The sequence below is a fragment of the Papio anubis genome, chromosome 8 (assembly GCF_008728515.1).
Source record: "Papio anubis isolate 15944 chromosome 8, Panubis1.0, whole genome shotgun sequence".
In the NCBI taxonomy this organism is placed as follows: Eukaryota; Metazoa; Chordata; class Mammalia; order Primates; family Cercopithecidae; genus Papio; species Papio anubis.
The window spans coordinates 108,194,226-108,218,744 of NC_044983.1; the positions used below are offsets into that span (position 1 = coordinate 108,194,226).

The 24,519-nt window shown below is 34.0% G+C and overlaps 1 protein-coding gene across 6 annotated transcripts in view; it reads right to left on the reverse strand.

Moving 5' to 3' along the window:
• The window catches only part of CSMD3 (CUB and Sushi multiple domains 3), a 1,287,556-nt gene that overhangs the window by 676,757 nt on the left and 586,280 nt on the right, over window positions 1-24,519 (reverse strand). For all 6 annotated transcript variants that reach the window (XM_021942876.2, XM_031650139.1, XM_031650136.1 and 3 more), the window contains one exon: window positions 22,281-22,405. In XM_021942876.2, the coding sequence (XP_021798568.2) occupies window positions 22,281-22,405 (125 nt within the window). The remainder of the gene's footprint in view (window positions 1-22,280; window positions 22,406-24,519) is intronic.

Here is a 24,519-nt window from a genome sequence, read left to right on the forward strand (position 1 = left end):
ACACCACGGGAGATTGCAGAAGACGTAAAATTGAAACTTTGTTTTTAATAATTTATACTGCTCTTACCGTGTAACCTACAAAGTTTAGATTACTAACTCTTCAAATAATTCATCATGGTAAAGTGAATAGAACTTGCTCTTGAAAATGAGTGACACAAATGCATAAGATCAATGAGGTTAATATCAATTTCTTATACAAATAAACCACAACTTGGACATGTACACCATGAAATGTTGTTTAAAATATTACAGAATTGTGAAGGTTTCAAATTCTTAATTTTAATGCATTGTGTGGTTTAAGTCTATTCCTACTTCAGTACTTTCATATAACCTCTAATAACCTGAACACTAATCTTACAATTGTCCCCGACTATGCAGAAACTAATAGAATTTTTGATTCTTCATTTACCAGTTAGTGGGGCAGAAAAAAGCCATTCATGGCTCTACCCTCATAGAAATCTGAGTATCCAGAACTAAACTGTGAAATTATCATATTGCTCTATGTCTTTTGAAAAAAATAATAAATCAGATTGGCCTAAAATATGTGCATATAGGTACATTTTCACATTGATATTTTCAAAAGCTATTTTCATTCTAAGTATTTTAGTTTTTAATATTCTAAAGCATTCACTAAAGACTTCTTACTATATATTTTCTGTATCTATACCAACCTAACCCAAAATTTCACTTGTCTATTTAATATATATATGTGTATATACATATATGTGTACACACACACATACACACACACACGTATATAGCCATTTTAACAGGTACGTTCATTCTCCTTCAGGTAGGGACATTTCCCAACAATCTGGCAGTCATTCTCAGGTGCACAATGTACTAACAACCAGTGTGTATATACAGTATATAACAACCAGTGTATATAGGTGTGTGTGTATATATATATGTGTGTGTGTGTACATATATATATAGAGAGAGAGAGAGTCAGAGAGAGAGAGAGAGAGACTTTATATATCTTCCGATTAGCTTCATCGCTTAACAAGATTATTGTATGACATTATTTTTATTTGTTAGAATAAAGTATCTTCAATTTGGAAAGTTGTAATGTTTACTAAAATAAAGTATACTGTTTTTTTATTTGTAATTCCTTTTCTCTCTATTTTCTTTCACTTGCTACAAGTGGACACATTTTTTCCAATCATTCTATTAGTAACACTTCCTCTGTGCTCATGGGCAGGAAATAGATAAATCGCCTTTTAAAGCCATCAGGGCAGTCCTGACGGATGGAATTATAGCAGTCTACTGAGGAGGAATTTAGTGCCCTTGGGATCCAGTAGGCTATTTACAAGCTCTTGGGAGAGAATTCTCCACTGGTCTCTTGTATGTATATATTTCCACATGCAAAGTCATTTGTTCTGGACTAGTTTTTCAAGAATGTTTGTATAGAAAACATCCTTAGAAAAGAAAATGACAGAGTCACTTAAATTTTGGAAGATAAGATGTGTCTCTCTCTAGAATCTGGAGCAATAGGACAGGCATAATATAATGCCTGTCCTTTATAAAATTTTTGAGTCCTCTAAACTCAGTCCTCTCTTGTAATTCATAGTATGTGCAACTGACACCTTGTTCTCTTCGTGTGATACTGTGGAAATTGGGGGTCAAGGAAGTGGCATTGAGGCTAATATTGTGGCTACCTTTAGTTCTGCGAGTACACTGTGACCCAGGCACGTTTTGACTACCACTGGCATCCATAAAACTATGTCAGTCTAAATTGTTAACTTGCAGGTTTGGTAAAATATCAGACACTTTATATTCCTTAACAAATTTGTTTATGAAGATCAGATGCTGACAGAGAAAAAGCTCTCTAAAAGAAGAATGAGGGTCTCACAGGCCAACTAATGGGATTTTAGAAATGTCTCTGGAAATCAGTGGCAAATACATGGACCAAATTTAATGGTCAACCAGGAAATAAATGTTCCTCCACTTCATTGCTGTTAATGAGGAGACATTAGGGAGAGGTTGCTGGCTGAGTATTATAAGGTAGAATCACAGATAGCCATCCTAACAGGTACATTAATTCTCCTTAAATAGGGATATTTCTCAACAATCTGGCAGTTAGTCTCAGGTGCAGACCATAGTAATAACCAGTACTAACATTTTTACTGGAGAGAGGTGGCAGAAGTTTCTACTTGGTTTCAGACAAGTTATGGAGATGGTTACATACACTAAGAATATAAGAAATATATTTCATAAAGAAAAATTATGGTAAGAAGCCAGGCAAATAGTGAGAATTTTGACTTTCACTTCAGATACAAGGGACAGCGAGACTAATACTTGATAAGGAAAAATGACAATTGCAGGACCATCTTATGACTCAAACTCTTCTGCAGTGTATTATGGCAATCACAGGTCCATTTAAATACAATGTTAAAAGACTTTATAATTTTGTCAGTGAGTCCAGGCTGCTACAATGGTGCTTTGGCCCTTTTTGGAAGATTTCACTGAACAATCTCCCATGAGAAACTAGAAATAAAGCATTTTCTAATATTAAAAAAAAGGCCAAAGGGATTCAAATTTAATTATTCTTTAGTGATCTAATATTTTTGTTATTGTTGTTGGACTGAAATATTGCTAGATTCTAAAGATAATTATCATATGGTTGAGATTCCAGAACCCCTTTATAGCGGCTAACATGGGCTAAAGGACATAATAAGTCATTGTAAGTTTTACAAAAAGTCCCTTGTTCTCTAAAACATTTGAATAAAATGTCCCGACGAGAGTGTAAGATGACTGGAGACAAGGTGGAGTTATTACTATTAGAATCGGACACACTAATTTCATGGTGGTGAAGGGGGAGCAACAACCCTGGCACAGGGGGAGAGGAGGTTACCTTAAGACCTCAAGAAGTATGGGGAAGGGAGAAAAGTTAATAATTTTTGTTTTTAGAATTACCCCTGGAGTCTTTTTTTATTTTTTCAAGAAGGAAAAAACTCCAGTGTGGGATTCCTAAACTTTTGCAAACACCATAAATTTAACTTATTGATAGATCTCTCATCACCTGCTGGATGTCTCTGACTGATTTGAACACAGTTGTCCTTATTCTTACCAATAAGCTTATGGGAAACAGTAGGAAATTCCTCAAACTTCTACACTTCCAAAGTAAAACACTTGTTCACACCTCTAGATATTTTTTCTACCTCTATTCCTAAAGCTGTCACTCTGTCATTCCATAAGGTAAACAAATGCCAACTTCCTGGTTGGATGTACAAATAGGATGTACAAATAGGAGTCGCTTCTGAAACAAAGATCAGATTCAATCATTAAAACTGAATTGGGAAACCCACAGTTTTCTAGCCATTTAGGAGGCACTTTGAAGGCACTGTCAACTTCAGTATCCTGGCTGATGTAGATCCTTAAGAATAGGGGTCCATAAAATTTAAACAAAGTTCCCCCCCCCACCCCGGGACATGATGTTTACCTGGGAACTGCCCTTATGTGTAAAATAGATATTAACTAGGCTGTCTTCCCAAAATATGGTGACATTCACCTTAGATGTATTAATAAGAGACATTCAAGATCTACTGTACAGCATGGTGACTATGGTTAATGATGATACATGGTATTCTTGGAAAATACTAAGACAGTGAATGTTAAATGTTCTTACCACAAAATAATGTTAGATAATACATTTTATAAATAGCTAGATTTAACTATTCCACAGTGTATACTTACTTTAAAACATCATCTTGTACATGACAGATACATACAATTTTGTCTGTCAATTTAAAATAAATAAATACATTTGAAAAAAGGTTTAAGATAACAATACCTACAGGTCATAAAGCTTTTAGATGACTATAGAGATCTTGCCAATATGAGGCTACTATGCTTACTTAGGAGAGCTATTGGGAGGGAAGCCGATTCATTATTTATGAGAACCCTGAAGGTGGTTATCCTATGATAATAAGAGTCATTGGATTAGAAAAGGTGTTATAAAATTAGTCTCTGATTTATTAGCTGAAGTGATCAATGATGCCACCTCAGTTCTGACCTTAAGGTCAGCCTCAACTTACTGGCCAGGGTTGTTACAGATGATAGAATTTCCCTAGATTTTCATCTTGTGAGTCAAGGCAATTGTTAATGCATCCTAAAGTATCTAGATTAAAGATTTGGGACAAGTGCAAAGATCAATATAAAAACTAAAGGAAAAAGCCACCTGCCTCTCTATAGTAGACACTGGTGTTGATGTAATTTGTTCTGCAAGTTGAGTCTGGGTGCCTGGAGATTGGCCTCATTCTGCAGTTAGGATTCCTGTTGATAATGATCTTAATTAAATGTTGTATGATAAAAATGGAATGGATTTGGTTCCAGCTTCTGGCATTCAGATTAATCAAAGTGTGTGACTAAGGGGAATTCTCATAAGAAAATGCATCAGAAAGTTTAGACTGATGAGAAATAACAAAATAAGGACATATGGTAGATAGTGCCCTTAGCTTATGATGTTTTGGGAAAGGCTACAGTGTGAATAACATTTTAGTTCAATTACCTCTACCATAGTTCTTAACATAGTCGGCCTTATGTTCATTTTGTTTAATTGGTCACAAATCAATTTATTAGACAAACAGATTTTTATTAAACACATGCTATGTGTAAATATACATATATACCAAAAGTCAATATATTATGGATGTAAGCGGTGCATATTTTTAGGAGGCAACCCTCCATGTGTCTCTTCTGGTTGTGCACATCTTTCAAGCAAAGACATTGACTGCTTTTGTTCTGGAATATCTTTTTAAGGTTGTTCATATGTCAGACAGCACTGGAATTCAGGGACAGTTGTTCTTTCCAAAGCAAAACACAAATTTATTTTACAGTTTTGGAAGATGGAGATAGTATCTCCCTCCAGAGCAAAGATGTGGGCAATGCTTAAAACCAATTATAAAAGATTTGAACTCTTTATGGTCGAGGTTTCTTTCCTATAATGCAACTTACTGTATATGAGAAACTGACACCTGATCCTATTCATGTACCTCTTTGGGAACTGGGGCTCAGCAAAGTGGCACCAGTGCTGATATTCTGGCTACTGCTTTTGTTGTGAGTAGTAAACTATCCTTCGTCTCTGACCTATGAGTCTTTGGACTTCTGCTAGCATCTGTGAAAGTGTGACAATCCTCTAACAATTCTATGAAGTATTCATGGAGTTCACAAGGCCAAAACAGAATGACTACTGTTTACATCAGAATGACCACTGCTTACGTCACTAGAATCCCTATCAGGCAGTGCATCAAAAACTTTGCCCAGGACTTCATGTCTAAAACACCAAAAGCAACGGCAACAAAAGCCAAAATTGACAAATGGGATCTAATTAAACTAAAGAGCTTCTGTACAGCAAAGGAAACTACCATCAGAGTGAACAGGCAACCTACAGAATGGGAGAAAATTTTTGCAATCTACTCATCTGACAAAGGGCTAATATCCAGAACCTACAAAGAACTCAAACAAATTTACAAGAAAAAAACAAACAACCCCATCCAAAAGTGGGCAAAGGATATGAATGGACATTTCTCAAAAGAGGACATTCATACATCCAACAGAGTCAAGAAAAAATGCTCATCATCACTGGCCATCAGAGAAATGCAAATCAAAACCACAATGAGATACCATCTCACACCAGTTAGAATGGCAATCATTAAAAAGTCAGGAAACAAGGCCGGGCGCGGTGGCTCAAGCCTGTAATCCCAGCACTTTGGGAGGCCGAGACGGGCGGATCACGAGGTCAGGAGATCGAGACCATCCTGGCTAACACGGTGAAACCCCGTCTCTATTAAGAAATACAAAAAACTAGCCGGGCGAGGTGGCGGGCGCCTGTAGTCCCAGCTACTCGGGAGGCTGAGGCCGGAGAATGGCGTGAACCCAGGAGGCGGAGCTTGCAGTGAGCTGAGATCCGGCCACTGCACTCCAGCCTGGGCGACAGAGCGAGACTCCGTCTCAAAAAAATAAATAAATAAATAAAAAGTCAGGAAACAACAGGTGCTGGAGAGGATGTGGAGAAATAGGAACACTTTTACACTGTTGGTGGGATTGTAAACTAGTTCAACCATTATGGAAAACAGTATGGCGATTCCTCAAGGATCTAGAACTAGAAGTACCATATGACCCAGCCATCCCATTACTGGGTATATACCCAAAGGATTATAAATCATGCTGCTATAAAGACACATGCACACATATGTTTATTGCGGCACTATTCACAATAGCAAAGACTTGGAATCAACCCAAATGTCCATCAGTGACAGACTGGATTAAGAAAATGTGGCACATATACACCGTGGAATACTATGCAGCCATAAAAAAGGATGAGTTTGTGTCCTTTGTAGGGACATGGAAACCATCATTCTCAGCAAACTACCACAAGAACAGAAAACCAAACACCGCATGTTCTCACTCATAGGTGGGAACTGAACAATGAGATCACTTGGACTCGGGAAGGGGAACATCACACACCGGGGCCTATCACGGGGAGGGGGGAGCAGGGAGGGATTGCATTAGGAGTTATACCTGATGTAAATGATGAGTTGATGGGTGCTGACTAGTTGATGGGTGCAGCACAGCAACATGGCACAAGTATACATATGTAACAAACCTGCACGTTATGCACATGTACCCTAGATCTTAAAGTATTAAAAAAAAAAAAAAAAAAAAAAAAAAACTTTGCCCAAAAATCAACCCGTACAACTTTTCATGTTTTCATGAAATTAAACCTCTATAAAAGCTGAGAACCCTCAACTTCTTCAAAAAAGCAAGCAAGCAACCAACCAAACAAATAAAACCTCTCTAATAATTGGAAAAGGAGACAACTGCCCTTTGTATTTCTTACCTGTTTTTCTTCTAGCCACTGTCAACTGCTAGGAATAAGTACCACTTAAGGTTTGGGCCAGTGCAATAAGGTAGGAAATTTACATGGCAGTCACACAGTTTAAGATTAAATATTAGATCTTCCTCTTCTCATAAATCTTTTTTTCACCTCACCTAAGGATTCCTCACTAGCTGTCATCTCCCAAGGTTTCAGCCTCTTTCCCTATTTCTCAATATTCCACTAACTTTAAAAAGTTTTCCTCTGCTCCTCATCCCCTACATTCAAATTTTTCTTTCACTGAGCAATCTTTTTGTTTGTCTTTAATCTTCCATACCATAGGGTTTGAACAGTCAGATGTAAAATTGCCTTTTTCAAAGCTAGTTAATGTGTGAATGAATTGTAACCTCAAACTGTCTAGGGTACATTGCTGAATTACGATGAAGTATGTCAAAGTTTATCACAATATTTGACCATAAAGAAAACAAAAGATGAAACTGTGAATACTTGCCTACCAAAGAGTTATTTTTAAATTTGGGGAGAAACAATTGGTTTTTAAAAAGAAGGAAGAAAGAACATTTCAAAGGAATGACTCAGGGGAGACAAATCAGAAAAGGGAAAAGTTAATTCAGGAAAATTCTTTAGACAAAATCTGTAAGTACTGCTGAGTCAGGGTTTAGGTGGCACAGAAAAGAACAGTCCCTATCTAAGGAGGCCAAACATCTATGTATGCTGGGACTGACAGTCTTATTTCCAAGTAATTTTATAAGAGTCATAAACTTCACATGAACTTTTGAAAAGTTGAACTGAAATTCATCATATTCATAGTTTGCACATACTGCACTCTTCAGTGTTTTGTGCTCTTTAATTCAGTATGGTACAGTGAAAATAACATAGACCAGGAAATCACACACATTTTGGGTTGAATCCCACTTCCAGTACATATAAAAGCTGTGTTCTCTTGGGCAGTTTACTTGATGTGTTTTCTCGTCTATAAAATTATAGCATTAATTATTTGTAGTCAGTACAGTTACTACTACAGAAAAGAAATTAAAGAAAATTGTAATATATATTATAAATAAACACAATAAAGGAGACTGAACTCAGGTCCTGTTAAGTCTGAGCTTCTTTTCACTAAAGGGACATGTTGGGAGGAAATATTAGGCATGGTCATATCTACCTATTTAGAACAGTGTTTATGATTGGAACTAAGAAGAAATAAAGTTATAAAAGAAGTTCAGAGTCAATTTTTAGAGGCTCCAAAATGCCAGGTTAACAATTTTTGACTTGAATAATATAGCAATGAATTATCTGGGGAATAGAAAAGTAATGTTTTAGTAAGCATATTCTATGATAGTAGTGATATATAAATCAAATGTGAGAAGAAATGAACTGGAGATGAGAATAGTTAGATGATTATTGAAATAACACAGCCCACACCAGCATCATTCAAAATTTTCAGCTAGATGAGATTCTTCTGGGAGCTGTGATACATACTACATTTCTACTTTTCATGATAAACAAAAAACATGATAATATTAGAGATTCTGCCCAGTTCTGTAGGTAGAGTAATACACCAAATCATCTATTTGTCTGACTACCATTGAATACCTTTTCTACCAAATTTATTCAGTATTAACATTCAAATAAAACTTTAGGAAATACTAGTTTAACATATTTCATATTTCTAAATCTTCTAGGCTTTAGACAGCCTGGCAATGTTCTTAGAAGGGTATATCCTGTATTTAATATTCAATCTGGGTCATATGTGTATACATACATGTCTTTAAAATCATAGACCCTCAGTTAAGTCTCTATATTACAACTTCAGTTTCCTTAAATGTCTTTCTTTACATAAGTTCTTTAGACTCTAGTCTTTAACACTGGAAAGTAAGAGTGGCCTATATCTTTATAACTTTTTAGCTGCAATTCAATATCTGTTCTATAATTTGTTTGAAACTTCCCTCTTAAAATTCTAAATACACTCTCTGGCAATGTTCACTATTTTCTTCCTTAGTTATTATAATTCTAAAATAAGCTGATCACATTCCTCCTAGGTTTTAACTTCACCAGGCAATTTTGCCTTAATGAGGAAAAAATAGGTTCACAATAGCCAGTATTGTTATTACTTCCTGTGATATGAAATAATAAAAAGGGTACATTTTTTGAAAAGTCAAATGTGGCCTTTGGTATTCATAGCCCAGAATAAATGCTACTATGTGTAATTAATAAATATTTTTATGGTCATGAAAATGAAGAAAATTAGAGTCGTTTAATGAAGACTTCACAAAAGTTTTTCTCAACATGGTCTCTATAATGTTTCATTGTTCTTTTTAAAACACTCTTAGGCCGGGCGCGGTGGCTCAAGCCTGTAATCCCAGCACTTTGGGAGGCCGAGGCGGGTGGATCATGAGGTCAGGAGATCGAGACCATCCTGGCTAACATGGTGAAACCCCGTCTCTACTAAAAATACAAAAAACTAGCCGGGCGTGGTGGCGGGCGCCTGTAGTCCCAGCTACTTGGAGGCTGAGGCAGGAGAATGGCGTGAACCTGGGAGGCGGAGCTTGCAGTGAGCCGAGATCGCGCCACTGCACTCCAGCATGGGTGACACAGCGCGAGACTCCGTCTCAAAAAAAAAAAAAAAAAAAACACTCTTAAACAGACAGGAAAAATAACCTGTGTCCTCCTTTCATAATTTAGAAATAAACTTTAGCTAGAAGACAACAAAGTAAATACAAACAAAGGTAAATGAGAAGATTTTTAGAAGTCATTTCTATCGTCTTAATGGAAAGCCATTTTTGCTTTTTAAAAAATATCTAAAGGTTTTGTTTTCTTTTTTTTTCCCTTAGAATTTAGTAGAAATATCTAGGAGATGTGAGACATATTAACGGTTATTTAAAGTAACAATATTATAACATCCAAAGTGTTTATTTTCAGAATAAATATATACTTGTAAATCCTACTAAATATGAATATTTATCACTCAAACATTGAAATAAAAGTTTACCTAAAGTCAAGCACATAAACATAAACTTTTATTAACTCCAAATTGGTTCAGAGCATCATTTTTTTAGATGAAAAACACAAGAAATCATCTAAGATGTCTCCTTTTTCCTTGTCCCAAAACTAAAAAAAAAAAGTTTTAGTAAAGTAACACTTAAAAAAATCTGTCATAAATATTAGCCTTAACAATATAACAGAAGTATAAAATTTTAAACACATACTTTTTAAAAAAAATCAAATAATTGAAATAAGCCACTAAAGCAAATATTGCATAAGTTAGATTATCAATAGATAATAACATACAACAGGAAAGGGATGTATAAAAGCAATGAATATGTTGAAATGTTGATAATTTTGACAAACTTGAAAAAAAATTCATGCCTCATAAAGGCATATTTGGTTATTTAATTTTCTTCTCAAAATTATTTCGATGCCACAAACCTACATTTGTCGTGTCTTATTTCCTTGGAATAAATAAGCTAAAGATGGCTAAAAGGGACAGCGGGAGTGCAAATGAAGTGCATCTCATTTAGCTCTGACCTCGTTTCATTTCTTCCCAAGAAACACTTATCTCAAAAGTAAATTGGTGCCATTTCCAGCTGGTAATACATGATAAGTATGAAAATGAGTTCATCTTTGAAATTTAACATGCAAATTTATATTACTTTCGGTATCTGGATAAATCTGGTTAGAAGAGGAAATGGTGAGCTGCTGCTTCAGTTCGGTGACCTCAGTGCATCAAACTTCCACTTTGCCACTCTGTAGAACAGGGATATGATATGTGTAATTAAATGTCCCAATCAGCCTGCCAGTGAGTACATTACGGTTCACGAATAAGGGAGAGACTCCCTAAGAAAACAGAGTGTCATTTTAAGTTGTTTTCTGAATGCTCATTGCAATTAAATTGATCAATTTATCACAGAGAGAAATATATTAACTGAATTATCCTCTAGAAACTTTGATTTAATTAACCTAGGATGGGAGTTAAGCAAGGATTTTTCTTTTAAAAGTTCTCCAGGTGATTTTAATGTGCAGCCAGGGATGGAGATCACTGAGCTAAATGAAACCCTCAGGAAAAGATCCTGTTTCTCAGTGGCTGCTTGGTGACCTCCCCCACCTCCCTATTCATAAAAAGTTCAGTGTCATCCAATTTCATCACAGAACTGCTGGATTTCCTCCTTCCTCAGATAACCGTACCTACTTTACAGAAAAAAATAGGGGTAGAGGGTTCTGCCATTTGAGAATGATGCCTTCTTCCATTTCCCCCTACAAAAACATCATAGCTTCATCAGTTCCTTCCTCAGGTCTTTCACCTCAAGGGAGAGTAGGTGTCAATTTTTATCCAAGGGCAATGCCATCCCTTCTATTCTGAATCTCAGATTCTTAATCTCCTAGGACTGTAATGTTACAATTGGCTCAGATCTCACCTGTATTTTCAACCTCTCTCAAGCACTGTATCTTTGTCTTCATTACTTAAGCCTCTCACATCTTAAAAACAATCTTTCCACATTGCATGTCCTTTTCTGTCTACAAACCTAGCTCTTGCCTTTGCTTCAGAGGCAAGCTTCCACTTTTCATGTAAAGCCTGTTTTTTCACCTCATTATTCCTCAATTATTAGCCATGTGGCTTATACATCACTAATTTCAGTGAAAATGATTTTACCCAGGTCACTGGTGGCCTCTTGGTGGTTGAACTGAATGAATTCTTATTTTCCTGACCATTTTGCAGCATTTCACAATGTTGATCACATCTGATTTATAAAATGTCTCCTTGCTGTGGTATCATGACACCATTCTCTCTGGTTATCAATCTTTGCTTCTAGCTGCTCCTATTTTAGTCTTTCACAGGCTCAACTTCATCCTCCTATCCCTCATATTGTTGTTCCCTCAATTCACTTCTGTTCCAACCCTTCTCTATATTTTCTTATCATTCACTTAAAGTCATATTGCTTTTTACCTAAATTACTGAACTAGTCTTCAAACTGGATACAATTCGTAGTCTTGTCTCTCTCAAACCATATTCCATCTTCTTTCTTTTATATTTTATTTTATTTCATTCATTTACTTTAAAATGTCTCCAGCCTTATTAAGATATAATCGACAAATAAAAAATGTATATGTGATATTTTGATATTTGTCTACTTGTGAAAAATCAAATCCAGCTAATTAATATACCCATCAACTCACATACTTTTGTGTGGTGAAAACATTTAAAATCTACTCTCTTAGTAATTGTCAAGCATGCAGTATATTATTACTAGCTATAGTCATCAGGCTCAACTTTTTCAGATCCCACATGTAAGTGAGATCATATAATATTTGTCTTTGTGTGCCTGGCTTATTTCACTTAGCAGACTGTCCTCCGGGTTCATCTATGTTGTCACATATAACATTTCCTTCTTTTTTAGGGCTGAATAATATTCCATTGTGATATATATATGTGTGTGTGTGTGTGTATTTATGTGTAATGTATATATGTAATGTGTAATATATATTTAATTAATTGATACGTATATATTATATCTTATGTATATAATTATATATTATACTATGTATATATTATAATATATTTAGTTAATTGTTATATATAATTATGTTACATATTATATATGTTATATAATATAACATATATCCTTTATATATAAAATAAATATAAGATATATCCATTAGATATAACATTATAAGAAGAAAATTAAATAACCAAACATGCCTTTACGAAGCATGAATTTTTTTCACGTTTGTCAAAAGTATCAACATTTCAGCATATTCATTGCTTTTATACCTCCCTTTCCTGTCGTATGTTATTATCTGATAATCTAATATGCAATATTTGCTTTAGTGGCTTATTTCAATTATTTGATTTTTTTTAAATCAAGGAGATTTTATATATATATATCTCATAACATATGTCCATTATATATAAAACAATGGATGATTCTTCATTCGGTCATCCATTGATGGACACTTAGGTTGATTACATATCTTGGCTACTATGAATAATGCAGCAATGAATATGGGAATCTAGATATGTCTTGGACATACTGCTTTCATTTTTTTTTTTTTTTTTTGGATAAATATCTAGTAGCGGGATTGCTGGATCATATGGTAGTTCTATTTTTAATTTTTTCAGGAATCTGCATACTATTTTTCATAACGGCTGTACTAATTTACATTCTTACTAACAGTATATACAGATTCTCTTTTCTCCATATCCTCACCGATACTTACCTCTTATATTTCTGATAATAGGCAACCTAACAGATATGAGGTGATACCATGTCAATTAATGATACTGGGAAAACTGCATATCCACATGTAGAAGAAGAAAATTGGACCTTTATTTCATATCTTATACAAGAATGAATTTCAAATGGATTGAATAGTTAAATAAAGACCTGAAAGTGTAAAACTATTAGAAAAAAAACATAGGGAAAAGGCTTCTTGACATTAGTGTGGCAGCGATTCCCTGTATATGACCCCAAAAGCATAGGCAATAAAAGCAAAAATAGACAAAAGGCATTGCATCAAACTAAAGAGCTCCTGTACGGCAAAGGAAGCAATCAACAGGGTGAAGAGACAACATATGAAGTGGGAGAAATTATTTGTAAGCCATATACCTGATAAGGGCCTTATGTCCAAAATATAGGAGGAATTAGAACAATTTAATGGCAAGAAAACAACTCAATTAAGAATGGACAAATGATTGAGTAGATATTTCTCAAAGGAAGACATACAAAAGGCCAACAGGTATATGGGGAAAAAAATGTTCATACTCCATTTTCTAAAACATAATGGTCCCTGGTATTTTAAGCCTTTGCCTAAGGGGCTCCCTCAATCTGGTGTAATCTGCACATCCACCATTGTTCTCATCATTAGCCCTGTTTACTGAATCTTCAGGGTTCAACTCAGGTACTTTTTCCTGTGGACAGCTTCCTTAACGATCTTTATTACCCTAGAGCAGTGGTCCCCAATATTTTAGGTGCCAGGGACTGATTTGGTGGAAGACAGTCCTTCCATGGACTTGGGGGAGGAGTGGTATGGTTCCAGGATGATTCAAGCACATTATATTTATCATTAGATTCTCATAAGGAGCATGCAACCTAGATCCCTCACATGCACAGTTCACAATAGGGTTCATGCTCCTATGAGAATCTAATGCCGCTGCTCATGTGACAGGAGGTGGAGCTCAAGCGGTAATTCCCACTTGCTCACTGCAAACCTTCTGCTGTGTGAACCTGGTTCCTTACAGTCCACAGAAAGCAACAGGTATGTGCCGGGAGGCTTAGAGGAGCATTTTTTATATAGCTATTAGCACATAATATACAAGAAAGTATTGTAATTATACATTAACTTTTAAAACTTTTGGCCCCCACCCTTGAGAGTAAATTCATTGCAGGTAGAGATTTTTCCCATCCTCAATAAGTTTATGCTCCTCTACATTTCACTCACCCCCCTCTCTCTCTCCTTTTTTTCCCTCTCTCTCTCCCCTTCTTTCTCTCTCTCCCTCTACAGTTTCTTTCATCATCCTAAGTCTTTACATGTAGTTCTCTCTATCTTTAATGTTTTACATTTTTCAATCTCTATATCTGTCTTTCTGTCTGTCCTTTTTGAATGCCTGCTTATCCTTTTCTATAAAAAATTGTGTACTCTTCTAGGCAGAGTGGTTCCTTAATCTTCTTTGTACTGAATGCACCGTATTCATTTTTCTGCAGTAGCTCTTATTGTGATATACAGTAATGCATACTTTCCCGTTGCTGTTTTCCCCACTGGAGTAGCCCATTGATCTCTTTGAGGAGAAAAATTCATCTTTTCCCTCCACTTACCTAATAATTACCACAAAATATCAATGTTATTAAACAAACAAATGATTTCCAAAATAAGAGAATAATATAAATAATAATAAACTCGGAGATAAAATGACTAAGTGGTATTTTCATGTCCAGTGAAATGTATTTCCCAAAGGGTAATACTATCATTTCTGTCTTCTGTCTTTCCTTTGTTTTGAATTATCTTTATGACAAATATTGACTGTGCAACCATGCCTCTGTTGCTTTAGGGATGTTCTCTGGTTGTTTTATTTTGAATGTACTGTGTTTTCAATGAGATCATAAACTTCTTAAGGGCATAATTTGTTCAGTTCTGTTCTGTGCTTCTTACATTTTGTTTAGCACTGTGGTAAACAAAACACTTATTCATTCAAGTATTAGTGAGTATCTGCCATGTGCCAGGCATTGCTATTTGTTTGGGATGTTTACACTATTTACCTAGCTCCACAAAAATTACTATAAGACAAACTAAGCAGAAGACTATACTTCATGTCTTAATACAAGGAAAGGTCTGCCAAAATGTCATAAATTCTGACAGTTCATATCAAGCATAAAACCAGTGACTTTTAAAATTTCAAATAAATTCAAATTAAAGGCTAAAAATTTATCTCTTTCTCATCAATCATGTCTGTGTATATTCTGCCTATGCCTTTTGTCTCCTCTTTGGTCTCTAGGTTTCATCATTTTTTCCATTTTCTATATTGTTTCTTTCACTTTCCATAGTACAATGATACATTTTGAGTACATATACATAGCATCAGACATTCTAAAGGTTACAGTGTGATCACTGTTATCTATAAACCCTCCTTCCCAGAGCTAGCTGAGCTATTATTTTGAAACAAAGTGAGATTTTACTGTGGAGAAGCTAAATAAAGGAATCCTAACTCTAGTATATTTAAGTTTTCCAACATTTTATGTGATCAGAATTAGTGGAAAGGCTATTAAGTCATCACAGATCTTCAAGATGCTTTTTTCTAGTAGCACATCTTTTCAGAAAATATAGGAAATAATTTTTTCTGCATCACAGGGGAATTTTGAGAAATTTCATAAGTTTACTATGAACACAAAATGTTATTTTATTTTAATAATTTTTTCAAAAATTCCTTTTATATAGATAGCTTCTCCTCCAAAATTGCAATCCCTGTGCTGATTTACATTTGTTCATCCTTGCACTAAGACATTACATTTTAGATTTTTTTTCAGTCCTTGATTTTTTAGTTTAGCGAAAGCATTCATTGTTAATATGGTTATTGCAGTTTTTTTTTTTTTTTTTTTCCCTTGGTTATTTGTTGTTTGGGCATGATGTAGCCTATTTTATCCCCATTAAATTTCAAAGTTTTAGGCTTTTAAAACTATATTAGCAAAAAGTTAAGGAGTTGTTTTCTTTTTTTATTTTTCTCTTCCAAAATTTAGAATTGTTACTAATTTATTTTAAGAATTAAAATGTTTATTTCCCATTTGAAAACTCTCAAAAATAACTTAGTGTATAGCAGTGTCAAGAATGACATTATAATCAACTTCAGTTTTCTAAAGATACATTGTTTAAACTCAACTATTACAAGGGTGCATTTCATAATAAAAATGCATGAAGACAAATAATCTTTAACCTTTAAACAAAGGTAGATTTTAATGGTAAATAAAGCATAAAAGATCTGCAGAATCTAAATTACTTTGAAGCAATTTTATGATCAATAGCCATCGTTTTGGCACTGAACAAATTTGAAACCTGTCTTAAAAAAAAAATGAATATCCGAAACATAGTGCAATAAAACAACATTTTGTTAGCGAGAGTTTATTAAACATTTTTAAAATTATTATTGCTTGTGTGTTTTAGGGACTGAGACAAATTCTTGGCATTCAAAGGTAAATAAGAATATTGAACTAAGAATATCCTTAACATGTTTCAATAGAGAAGAAGTAAATATACTTCAGAATATTTAGAATTTACAACTGAAGGTAGTCCATATAATCCCTCATCAACTTACAAATAATCCTTCATCAACTTACATATAAGTAAATTGAAGTTCAGAAGAGATTAAGCAAATGAACAAGGTCATATTCTTAGAAAATGCTGAGTTGGAAAGTGAAAGCTCTTTTTGACATCTGCGGAGATTTTCCTGCTGTGTACCAAAACTGAATCAAGAATTTGTTCATTATATGCATATTTTTATAATAATCTGAGAGCTAGGCAAAATGTGTAGAATGTATTTCTAAACAATTGTTGGAAGGGCACCTTTTAAATGCAAAATTTCTAATTGTTCAGGTAGTTTTGAATTTTAAGTGATCTATTTTCTACTAAGTTGCTATAAATGCATCACTATTAATCTCCATTAAATAACATATAAATGATATCAGTAAAACCTGTTAATTGTTAGAGCTTAGTAAGGCTTATTTTCTAATCAAAATTGTTTAATAAAGCCTCAAACTATGGGTTTTAGAAAAAAAAAAAACCACTAAGAAGTATTAATGTGTGATAAACTTCCGTATCTACACCATCTGCCTGTCTCCTTCACCATATGTCACTCTATTAATTGCTAATATCATCCTTATTATGCATCATTTCATCTGTAAGATTATTCCACAAAACTAAGAAGGCGTCAACAACAACCACAGAAAACCACCTGCTATATGCATTTCTGGCTGATAAATTTCAGCAGGTTCTGATTTGCTCTTGGGCAAAATTTTCTAATTACTTTTGCATAACAAGAAGCCTTCTACTAGAGCAACTTTCTCTAGTTGCGATGATCTTATTACTACCTTCTCAAACTGTTTGTTACAATTAATTAAATATTCCTATAATATTTCTTAAAATGTTATTTAGCAGCTACTGTATGTACAAAAACATGGGTGCAATGGGTCACCGAGCTAAACACTGAGAAGAGGAATAATATGTAAGAGGTAACTTGTAACATATGTAAAATAATCCTGAAAAAGTTAAGAACCTGGGTTTTTAATAAATATGAGTTAGTGAGGGTTGCAGCTCTTAGGGTTGACCAGTATTTGTCTATCATATAACCTGTACACCCATTTTTTCCATTGTTTATAAAGAAAGGAATTGAACCTCATTTAGATTGTTTTATTATATCAACAGTAATGGATGGGTAGACCACATTGATAACTGTCCTCTTTGGCAACAGCTGAAACAGATCCATTCAACATTCAGACACTTTAGAGGCATTGATTATTTTGTTCTTTTTGAGGTGGTTTTTGTTGAAGAAGCAAGTCTATTGCCCATGAAATGATTAGGGAGCATTGCCAAACAAAATAAGATTAAATGCTATATTGTGTGGTAAAAATGTTAGTAATTACAAGTAATTTTAAAGATGAGGAGACAAGGGAAAATTGAAATAGGAAAGAATTTTTAGAGGAGGTGAAAACTGAACAAGACCTTGAGAGATTGGCTTGGTCATTCAGGAACAGGCTAGACATATATGAATATCAAGGTGGTAATTCTGTTTATTATTGAGACATTGGGATAAACTTTTGGTACGAGTTAAAAAAAAAACAAAGTTGCATAAAGGCAAATTATGGGTGATTTTGGAAATCAAAAGAGTTAACAATCAGCAACTGCTGCAGCAACACCACACCCACCACCACCACATGGACTCCATTCATAAAGCGAGACTTTGATGGGATTAGTCTGTCAGTAACATGTAGGATAAATTGTACTCTAAATGAAAAGAAAAGTGATAGTTGTAGTACTGGAATTGTAGAATAGTGACAATGGGAATGGAGGTTTAGGAGTGCTTCTAGACATATTTCAAACCAGGAGATACCTAACATAACCTCTCAAATTTTATCTCACTCTACATCCTTTCATATAACTGACCAACTGATTCCCCAGATGTGTAAGTTCACACTGTGATTTTGCCTATGATATATTCTTGACATTTGAAATGACTTTCACATCCATCTTCCTCTGCCTATATCCACAATAATTTCTAAGTTCTGTCCACATATTATTTTCTCCATCTCAATGGCCATTTCCAAACATGGATATAATCTTCCTCATCTGAATTTTGCAGAGGATTGCACTAACTTGTAAACAAAAGTCTATTATATATTATCTAGTTTTGTGTTTATGCCTTATAAATCAATACAAAATGATAAAAATTATTGTATACTCTATATCACATATGGTATATAATCTAGAATACCTACTCGTGTTCAAAAGTGTTTGTTGAATGAATAAAAATATATTGATCAGTACAACAATAAATGAATAATAACAATTTGATGATTTTTGAATAAAAAAATTAAAAGGTGATGTCAAGATTTTTATGGTTGTTTTTAGTATTTTTCCATCTCATTGTCTTCTTTTCTCATCCTCCCTTAATCACCCATTTCATTAATCCCATGTGTGGTTTGTGTCCTTGTAACTTAACAGACTTTGATTACTCGGTACCATCCCAATAAACAGATTAAAATTTGCCTTTTTTGTCTTCAGTCTATTATTATTAATTATTTCAAATGTTTCCACATTATCAAAATTATCCATGCCAACCACATACTGTTTCTTTACATATGAGGAAGGTCTAAAATGAACATTCTATACATCTTCAACACATAAGGCTACTTATTTGCAAAAGCTCCAGCTTTTAGATATCGACTGCATTTCCAACAAAGGAATAATTGTTTTCACCACTTTATACTGGCAAATACTTTGTATACATAACCCATCTATGGAATAAGAATCATCTCTGTTTGTGTAAAAAAATTAATATTAATTTATAAACTGCTCTGTTAATTCATAATTTGCTGTCTGTGTGAACTTTTAATCCCTTTAAAAATGCCCATTTCTTGATCGCTAAACCATGCAATACACAGACAGAAACTACATTAATAATCTCTCAAAGGTGCAGTGCACTGATACGGCAATTTATGCTGTTGTCTGGAAAAAAGCATATTTATTCTGTCCAAGAACCCATGAGACATGAGAACTACTCTTTGTTCAGACTCACAGTAGTCATTTTAAAACTTCAATTACTATTTCAGCATGTTCCCTCCATTACTGTTTCCACTACCACAGCCAGTAATTTCTAGCAACAAAATGGACTTTGTAAACCACACACATATGTGCCTCGCATGCAATGAGCAAATGCATCTATGTCTAATATCTGCAGAAAAAAATGTAAATTTAAATGAAATAATATCAACACATGAATATTGAATATGTGCTTTTTATACTTCCTATATAATAATTGTTGAATAAATATGAATATATGTTATATATATAACATCATAATGTATCTTGCAATCTAAAAAGTCCAATCATATATTAATATTCAACAAATAGTTCTTGAAATTCAAGTCAGTACAGAGCTGCTCTTTGTGCCTGGGGTTTATAAAAAATAACAATGTAATATAACACCTTACTTTTGCTTTTGAACAATTTACAATCATAAGTATGATTCATCTTTTTAATCAAAGTGAGAGTCTTGAATGAAAAAAGATGCTTTGTAGTCTCAATCTTACTTTATGTAGATCTTAAATTCCATGATCTGGCTATAACTTCTGGTGTGAGATTTCGTTCTTACATTAACATTAATCTCCTTTTCTTGAATCTGTCATCTATTTTCATCCGTTTTTGCTAACAAAAATGCACATATCTAATTTATGTGACACTGAAGTAGGATATTTGGAACATATCATTTTGAAGCCACGATGTTCACTATATTGCTCTTTATGGCTATAATTTCATCTTGAGTGAAGGACACAAGAAATCAGTCTTATACATTTTACTGTTCTATTTATTGCCATGACATTCATGAAAGTAACCCTTACAAAATGTATTATTCATTATTCACTTTATAAGAAAATATGAGATACTGTATGCTTCTTTCTAAGCTATAAAAAAGTGTGCCTTTCTCATATCACAGGAATACTTGAATTTTATAGACAGTATTTCTTGGGTGTAAACTGGTCAAGTTTCTTTATATATTTGACAACTATACTATTTAAAGAGAAGAACAGCTGGAGAGAATTTGAGTACAGAGACACTGAAAAATGCAGAAACATGATTATTACAAATGATAACCACCAGAACAACAAACAAGCAATCAGAAATGCCAGTATGACATGATGAGGTGTTCATTTTCAAACACAGTTTTACAAAGTTTAGAAAGAAGGAGTCTTATTTGATTTATGTGGAAATATTTCATCTGAGGAAAGGTGATGCCAGTGGGAGCTAGGATAAAGGAGGGGGGAAAGATTAGTTTTCATGATTAGCAGTTAAATTGATCATTAACAGTTTAATTAATGAAATAATTTGTATGTTTGCTCCTACAAGTGGTCACAAGCAGTTAAAGAAGAGGAAAAGGTAAGCAAGTGGAATAGATGGCAAAGAAACAGTCGGAAGGTGAAAAAGGAGTATAATAATATAGATATAACATCATTTAATTATAATATATTCATATTTTTAAAGATTTATCTCAATGAGATAATAGTTCTTTCTATACTCTGTCAGAAGTCAGTGACAGACACTGAAATTTGAGGTGTAGATTTTAATTCTACTGGCAGGAACTATTTGCAATCAGACTGACCTCAATGATATGGTTCTTGCAAACCCTGATGCTTATGTCTAATGATATTGGCATATCTGTATTAGTTTTTTTAGTATCTAAAGATGATGATATTTACACTATGGGTAGTCAAACTGACATATAATCATGTGTTTTTCACTGTGAATTACTTATTAAAACTCAACTACAAAGTCAGATGATTTTAATACATTTGAACTCCCATGTTAAAAAAAAAAGGTATCCCAGTTGGTTGTGTTAGTGTCCTGCTTTATTTTCTAAGTAGGTGTGCAAAATGACACTTGCCTTTCATAATATTTTCCTCTATATTTGAAATTGTTCTTAATGAGTTTTGTCCAGTCAATATTTTGCCTAATATATATATACACACATACACACACACACACACACACATATACACACACACACACACACATAGGCATATTGGTATTTTTATATATATATATATATGTACACACATACGCGCACACACACATATATATATCTTCAGTAATTCAAGACAAGATATATATACGTATATCTTACATATATGTATATCTTACATATATGTATATGTTACATATATACACACATGCAGATAATATAAGATATATATTTATATCTTATTTGGAATTATTGGTAATGTGATATATAAAGCCAGAGAACTAAATGGTTTGTTCTAGATTAAATTAACTAACTGTAGAACCTGTGCTCCACCTTGACTGCTACCAAGTACTGTAGACAGGGACACATAAGCAATTCAAATGGCAAACTATGCAAGTGGAGGAGAAATTACGGCTTTAAAATATCTGTATCGATACGTCTACAGACAGGGTAATTGTGATTTTTCAAAAATGCCAACAATATTTCCAGAGTGTTATATTACACACTTTACGCTTCAGTCTATGTTGTATGATTATTAGATTGGAAATTCCTTGGGAACCTAACAGAGTGATTCACATTTTGCAGATTTTCTATAAATATCAACAAATATATCAGCACAATCTTTCCTTAAAGATTATATTACAATTCAAAGACTTACTTGCAACTTATACCCAATGAAATACAGGTTAAACTATTAAAATGTGTTCAGAGGGCATTATTATAAAACGTTACCTTTACACACAGGCCTGTGATCACTCCAAGCAGCAAAAACTTCAGCTATCCGTTGACAGGTGATGCTCTTTGCACCCTGTAGGACATAATCTTCATCACAAGAGAACTGCACAGTTGATCCAAGGCTAAAGTTAAATAAAAGAGAAAAAATATGATAAGAAAGATGCAAGGTAATAACTAGGCTTCACTTATATTGGCAATATACAATAGGTCAAATATGTACTATAGTGACAAAAAATATTCTGGAAAACAAAATGTGAAAGTATGACTTGTAGAAATGTAAAGCTGTCATCAAATGTAATCGTTTTGTTAACAGATGTAGAAACGAAGGTCAAATAATTGACTAAGTTTACCATGCTAAGTAGGTGGTAAATGTGAATCAAAATGTCACCATTCTGACTTGAATTCCAGTACAGTACTTGTGTTCATAGCATATTACAGTGCTTTTCTGGCATGTATTTACATGTGTATGTTTGTAGATGTGTCTTTACATATGTATGCATTTAGACATGCATTTGTGTCTATATACATGCATTTAATGTATTTAGAGATGCAAAATTATACTGATTGTTTTTCATATGGAGTTTTTTCTACAAAATATTTTAATTTTTTGTGGGTACATAGTAGGTGCATTTAGATGACATCTTATAAGCTAACCTAAGATAAAATATTAAGGTAGAAAATGGTCCTCTTATCTAGGTGAGAAGGCTCCTTTCCTCCTACCTTCTTTATCTTTACACTATTTCTCTCTCTTAATGTTCCAGCTTAACTTAAGCTCCTAAATCATTGTAGCAATTATTCTACTGAGGTATGGGCAAGCAATAGACAAGGAGATGAAAATATTTAATTCTTTTTCTTTCTTTCTTTTTTTTTTTTTTTTTTTTTTTTTTTGAGACAGAGTCTCTCTCTGTTACCCAGGCTGGAGTGCAGTGGCGCGATCTCAGCTTACTGCAAGTTCCACCTCCTGAGTTCACACCATTCTCCTGCCTCAGACTCTCAAGTAGCTGGGACTACAGGTGCCCACTAACATGCCGGGCTAATTTTTTGTATTTTTAGTAGAGACAGGGTCTCACCATGTTACAAAAAATACGATTACATTATTTTGGTTATTTTTAACTATATGATTAAGTTATTATTGACTATAGCTATCCTGTTATGCTATCAAACAGTAGGTCTTTTTCATTCTTTCTATTTCTTTTTTTACCCATTAACCATACCTCTCTCCCTCCTAGCACCCATATGTATATGTATATATGGATATGCTCTCTATATCCATAAGTTTGTTTTGATTTTTAGATCCCTCAGATAAGTGAGAACATGTGTTATTTGTCTTTCTGTGCCTAACTTAATTCACTTAATAATCTCCAGTTCCACCCATGTTGTTGCAAATGACAGGGTTCCATACTTTTTATGGCTAAATAGTCCCTTAACATGGCATAAAAAGTCCTACATGTCGTCTCCCACTCAATGCGACACCTGATCAGCATCTCTAGAAGTTAATCCATATAACCAAAGAGAGATTCTCTTTACAGTCTTCTTAGACCACGTCATGACTCCGAGTTTTATTTAGACTACTCTTAGAGCTTGAGCAACCTTAAAAGTTTATATAATGGTCAATTATCTGCCTTTTCCTTCTTTCTCACCTCAATAAAGAAAAACTCCATTCTTCTAGTTGCTAAGGCCACAAACCTTAAAGTTATTCTTAACTCACCTTTTCGTCTTGCATTTCACAACCACTCCATCAGGAAGATCCTGTTGGCAACACATTAAAAATCCAAAATCTAAAATTTTTCACTCCCACGGTGTCAATAGGAATCTGAGCCACAAATGCTCATTCATATGATTGCAATAGTCCTTCTTGCTATGTTATTAGGTTTTCCTCTTTCTGTTCCTGACTCTCTGCAATCTATTCATAAATAGTATCCAGAGCAAACTTTTTAAAAGTTGGTTCAAATTATATCACTTTTGTAGTTTCAAATTTTCTATCCCTATTTCACTCATAATAAAGAGATTGCCCTTAAAATTGCCGACGTGGCCTCTGCTCATTTGCAGAATTAATTTCCTATGCTTTCCCTTTCCATGTTTGTTCTTCAGATTTATCGACTTCCTTGTTCTGGTTTGAAGATATTAAGCATGTGCCTCCCTCAGGGTCTTTACACTTGCCATTATATCAATCTGCAAAACCATTTCTTCAGAAGTCCTGTATCTCTCATTCTCAATTGTTCTGTTTTCTCCTCAC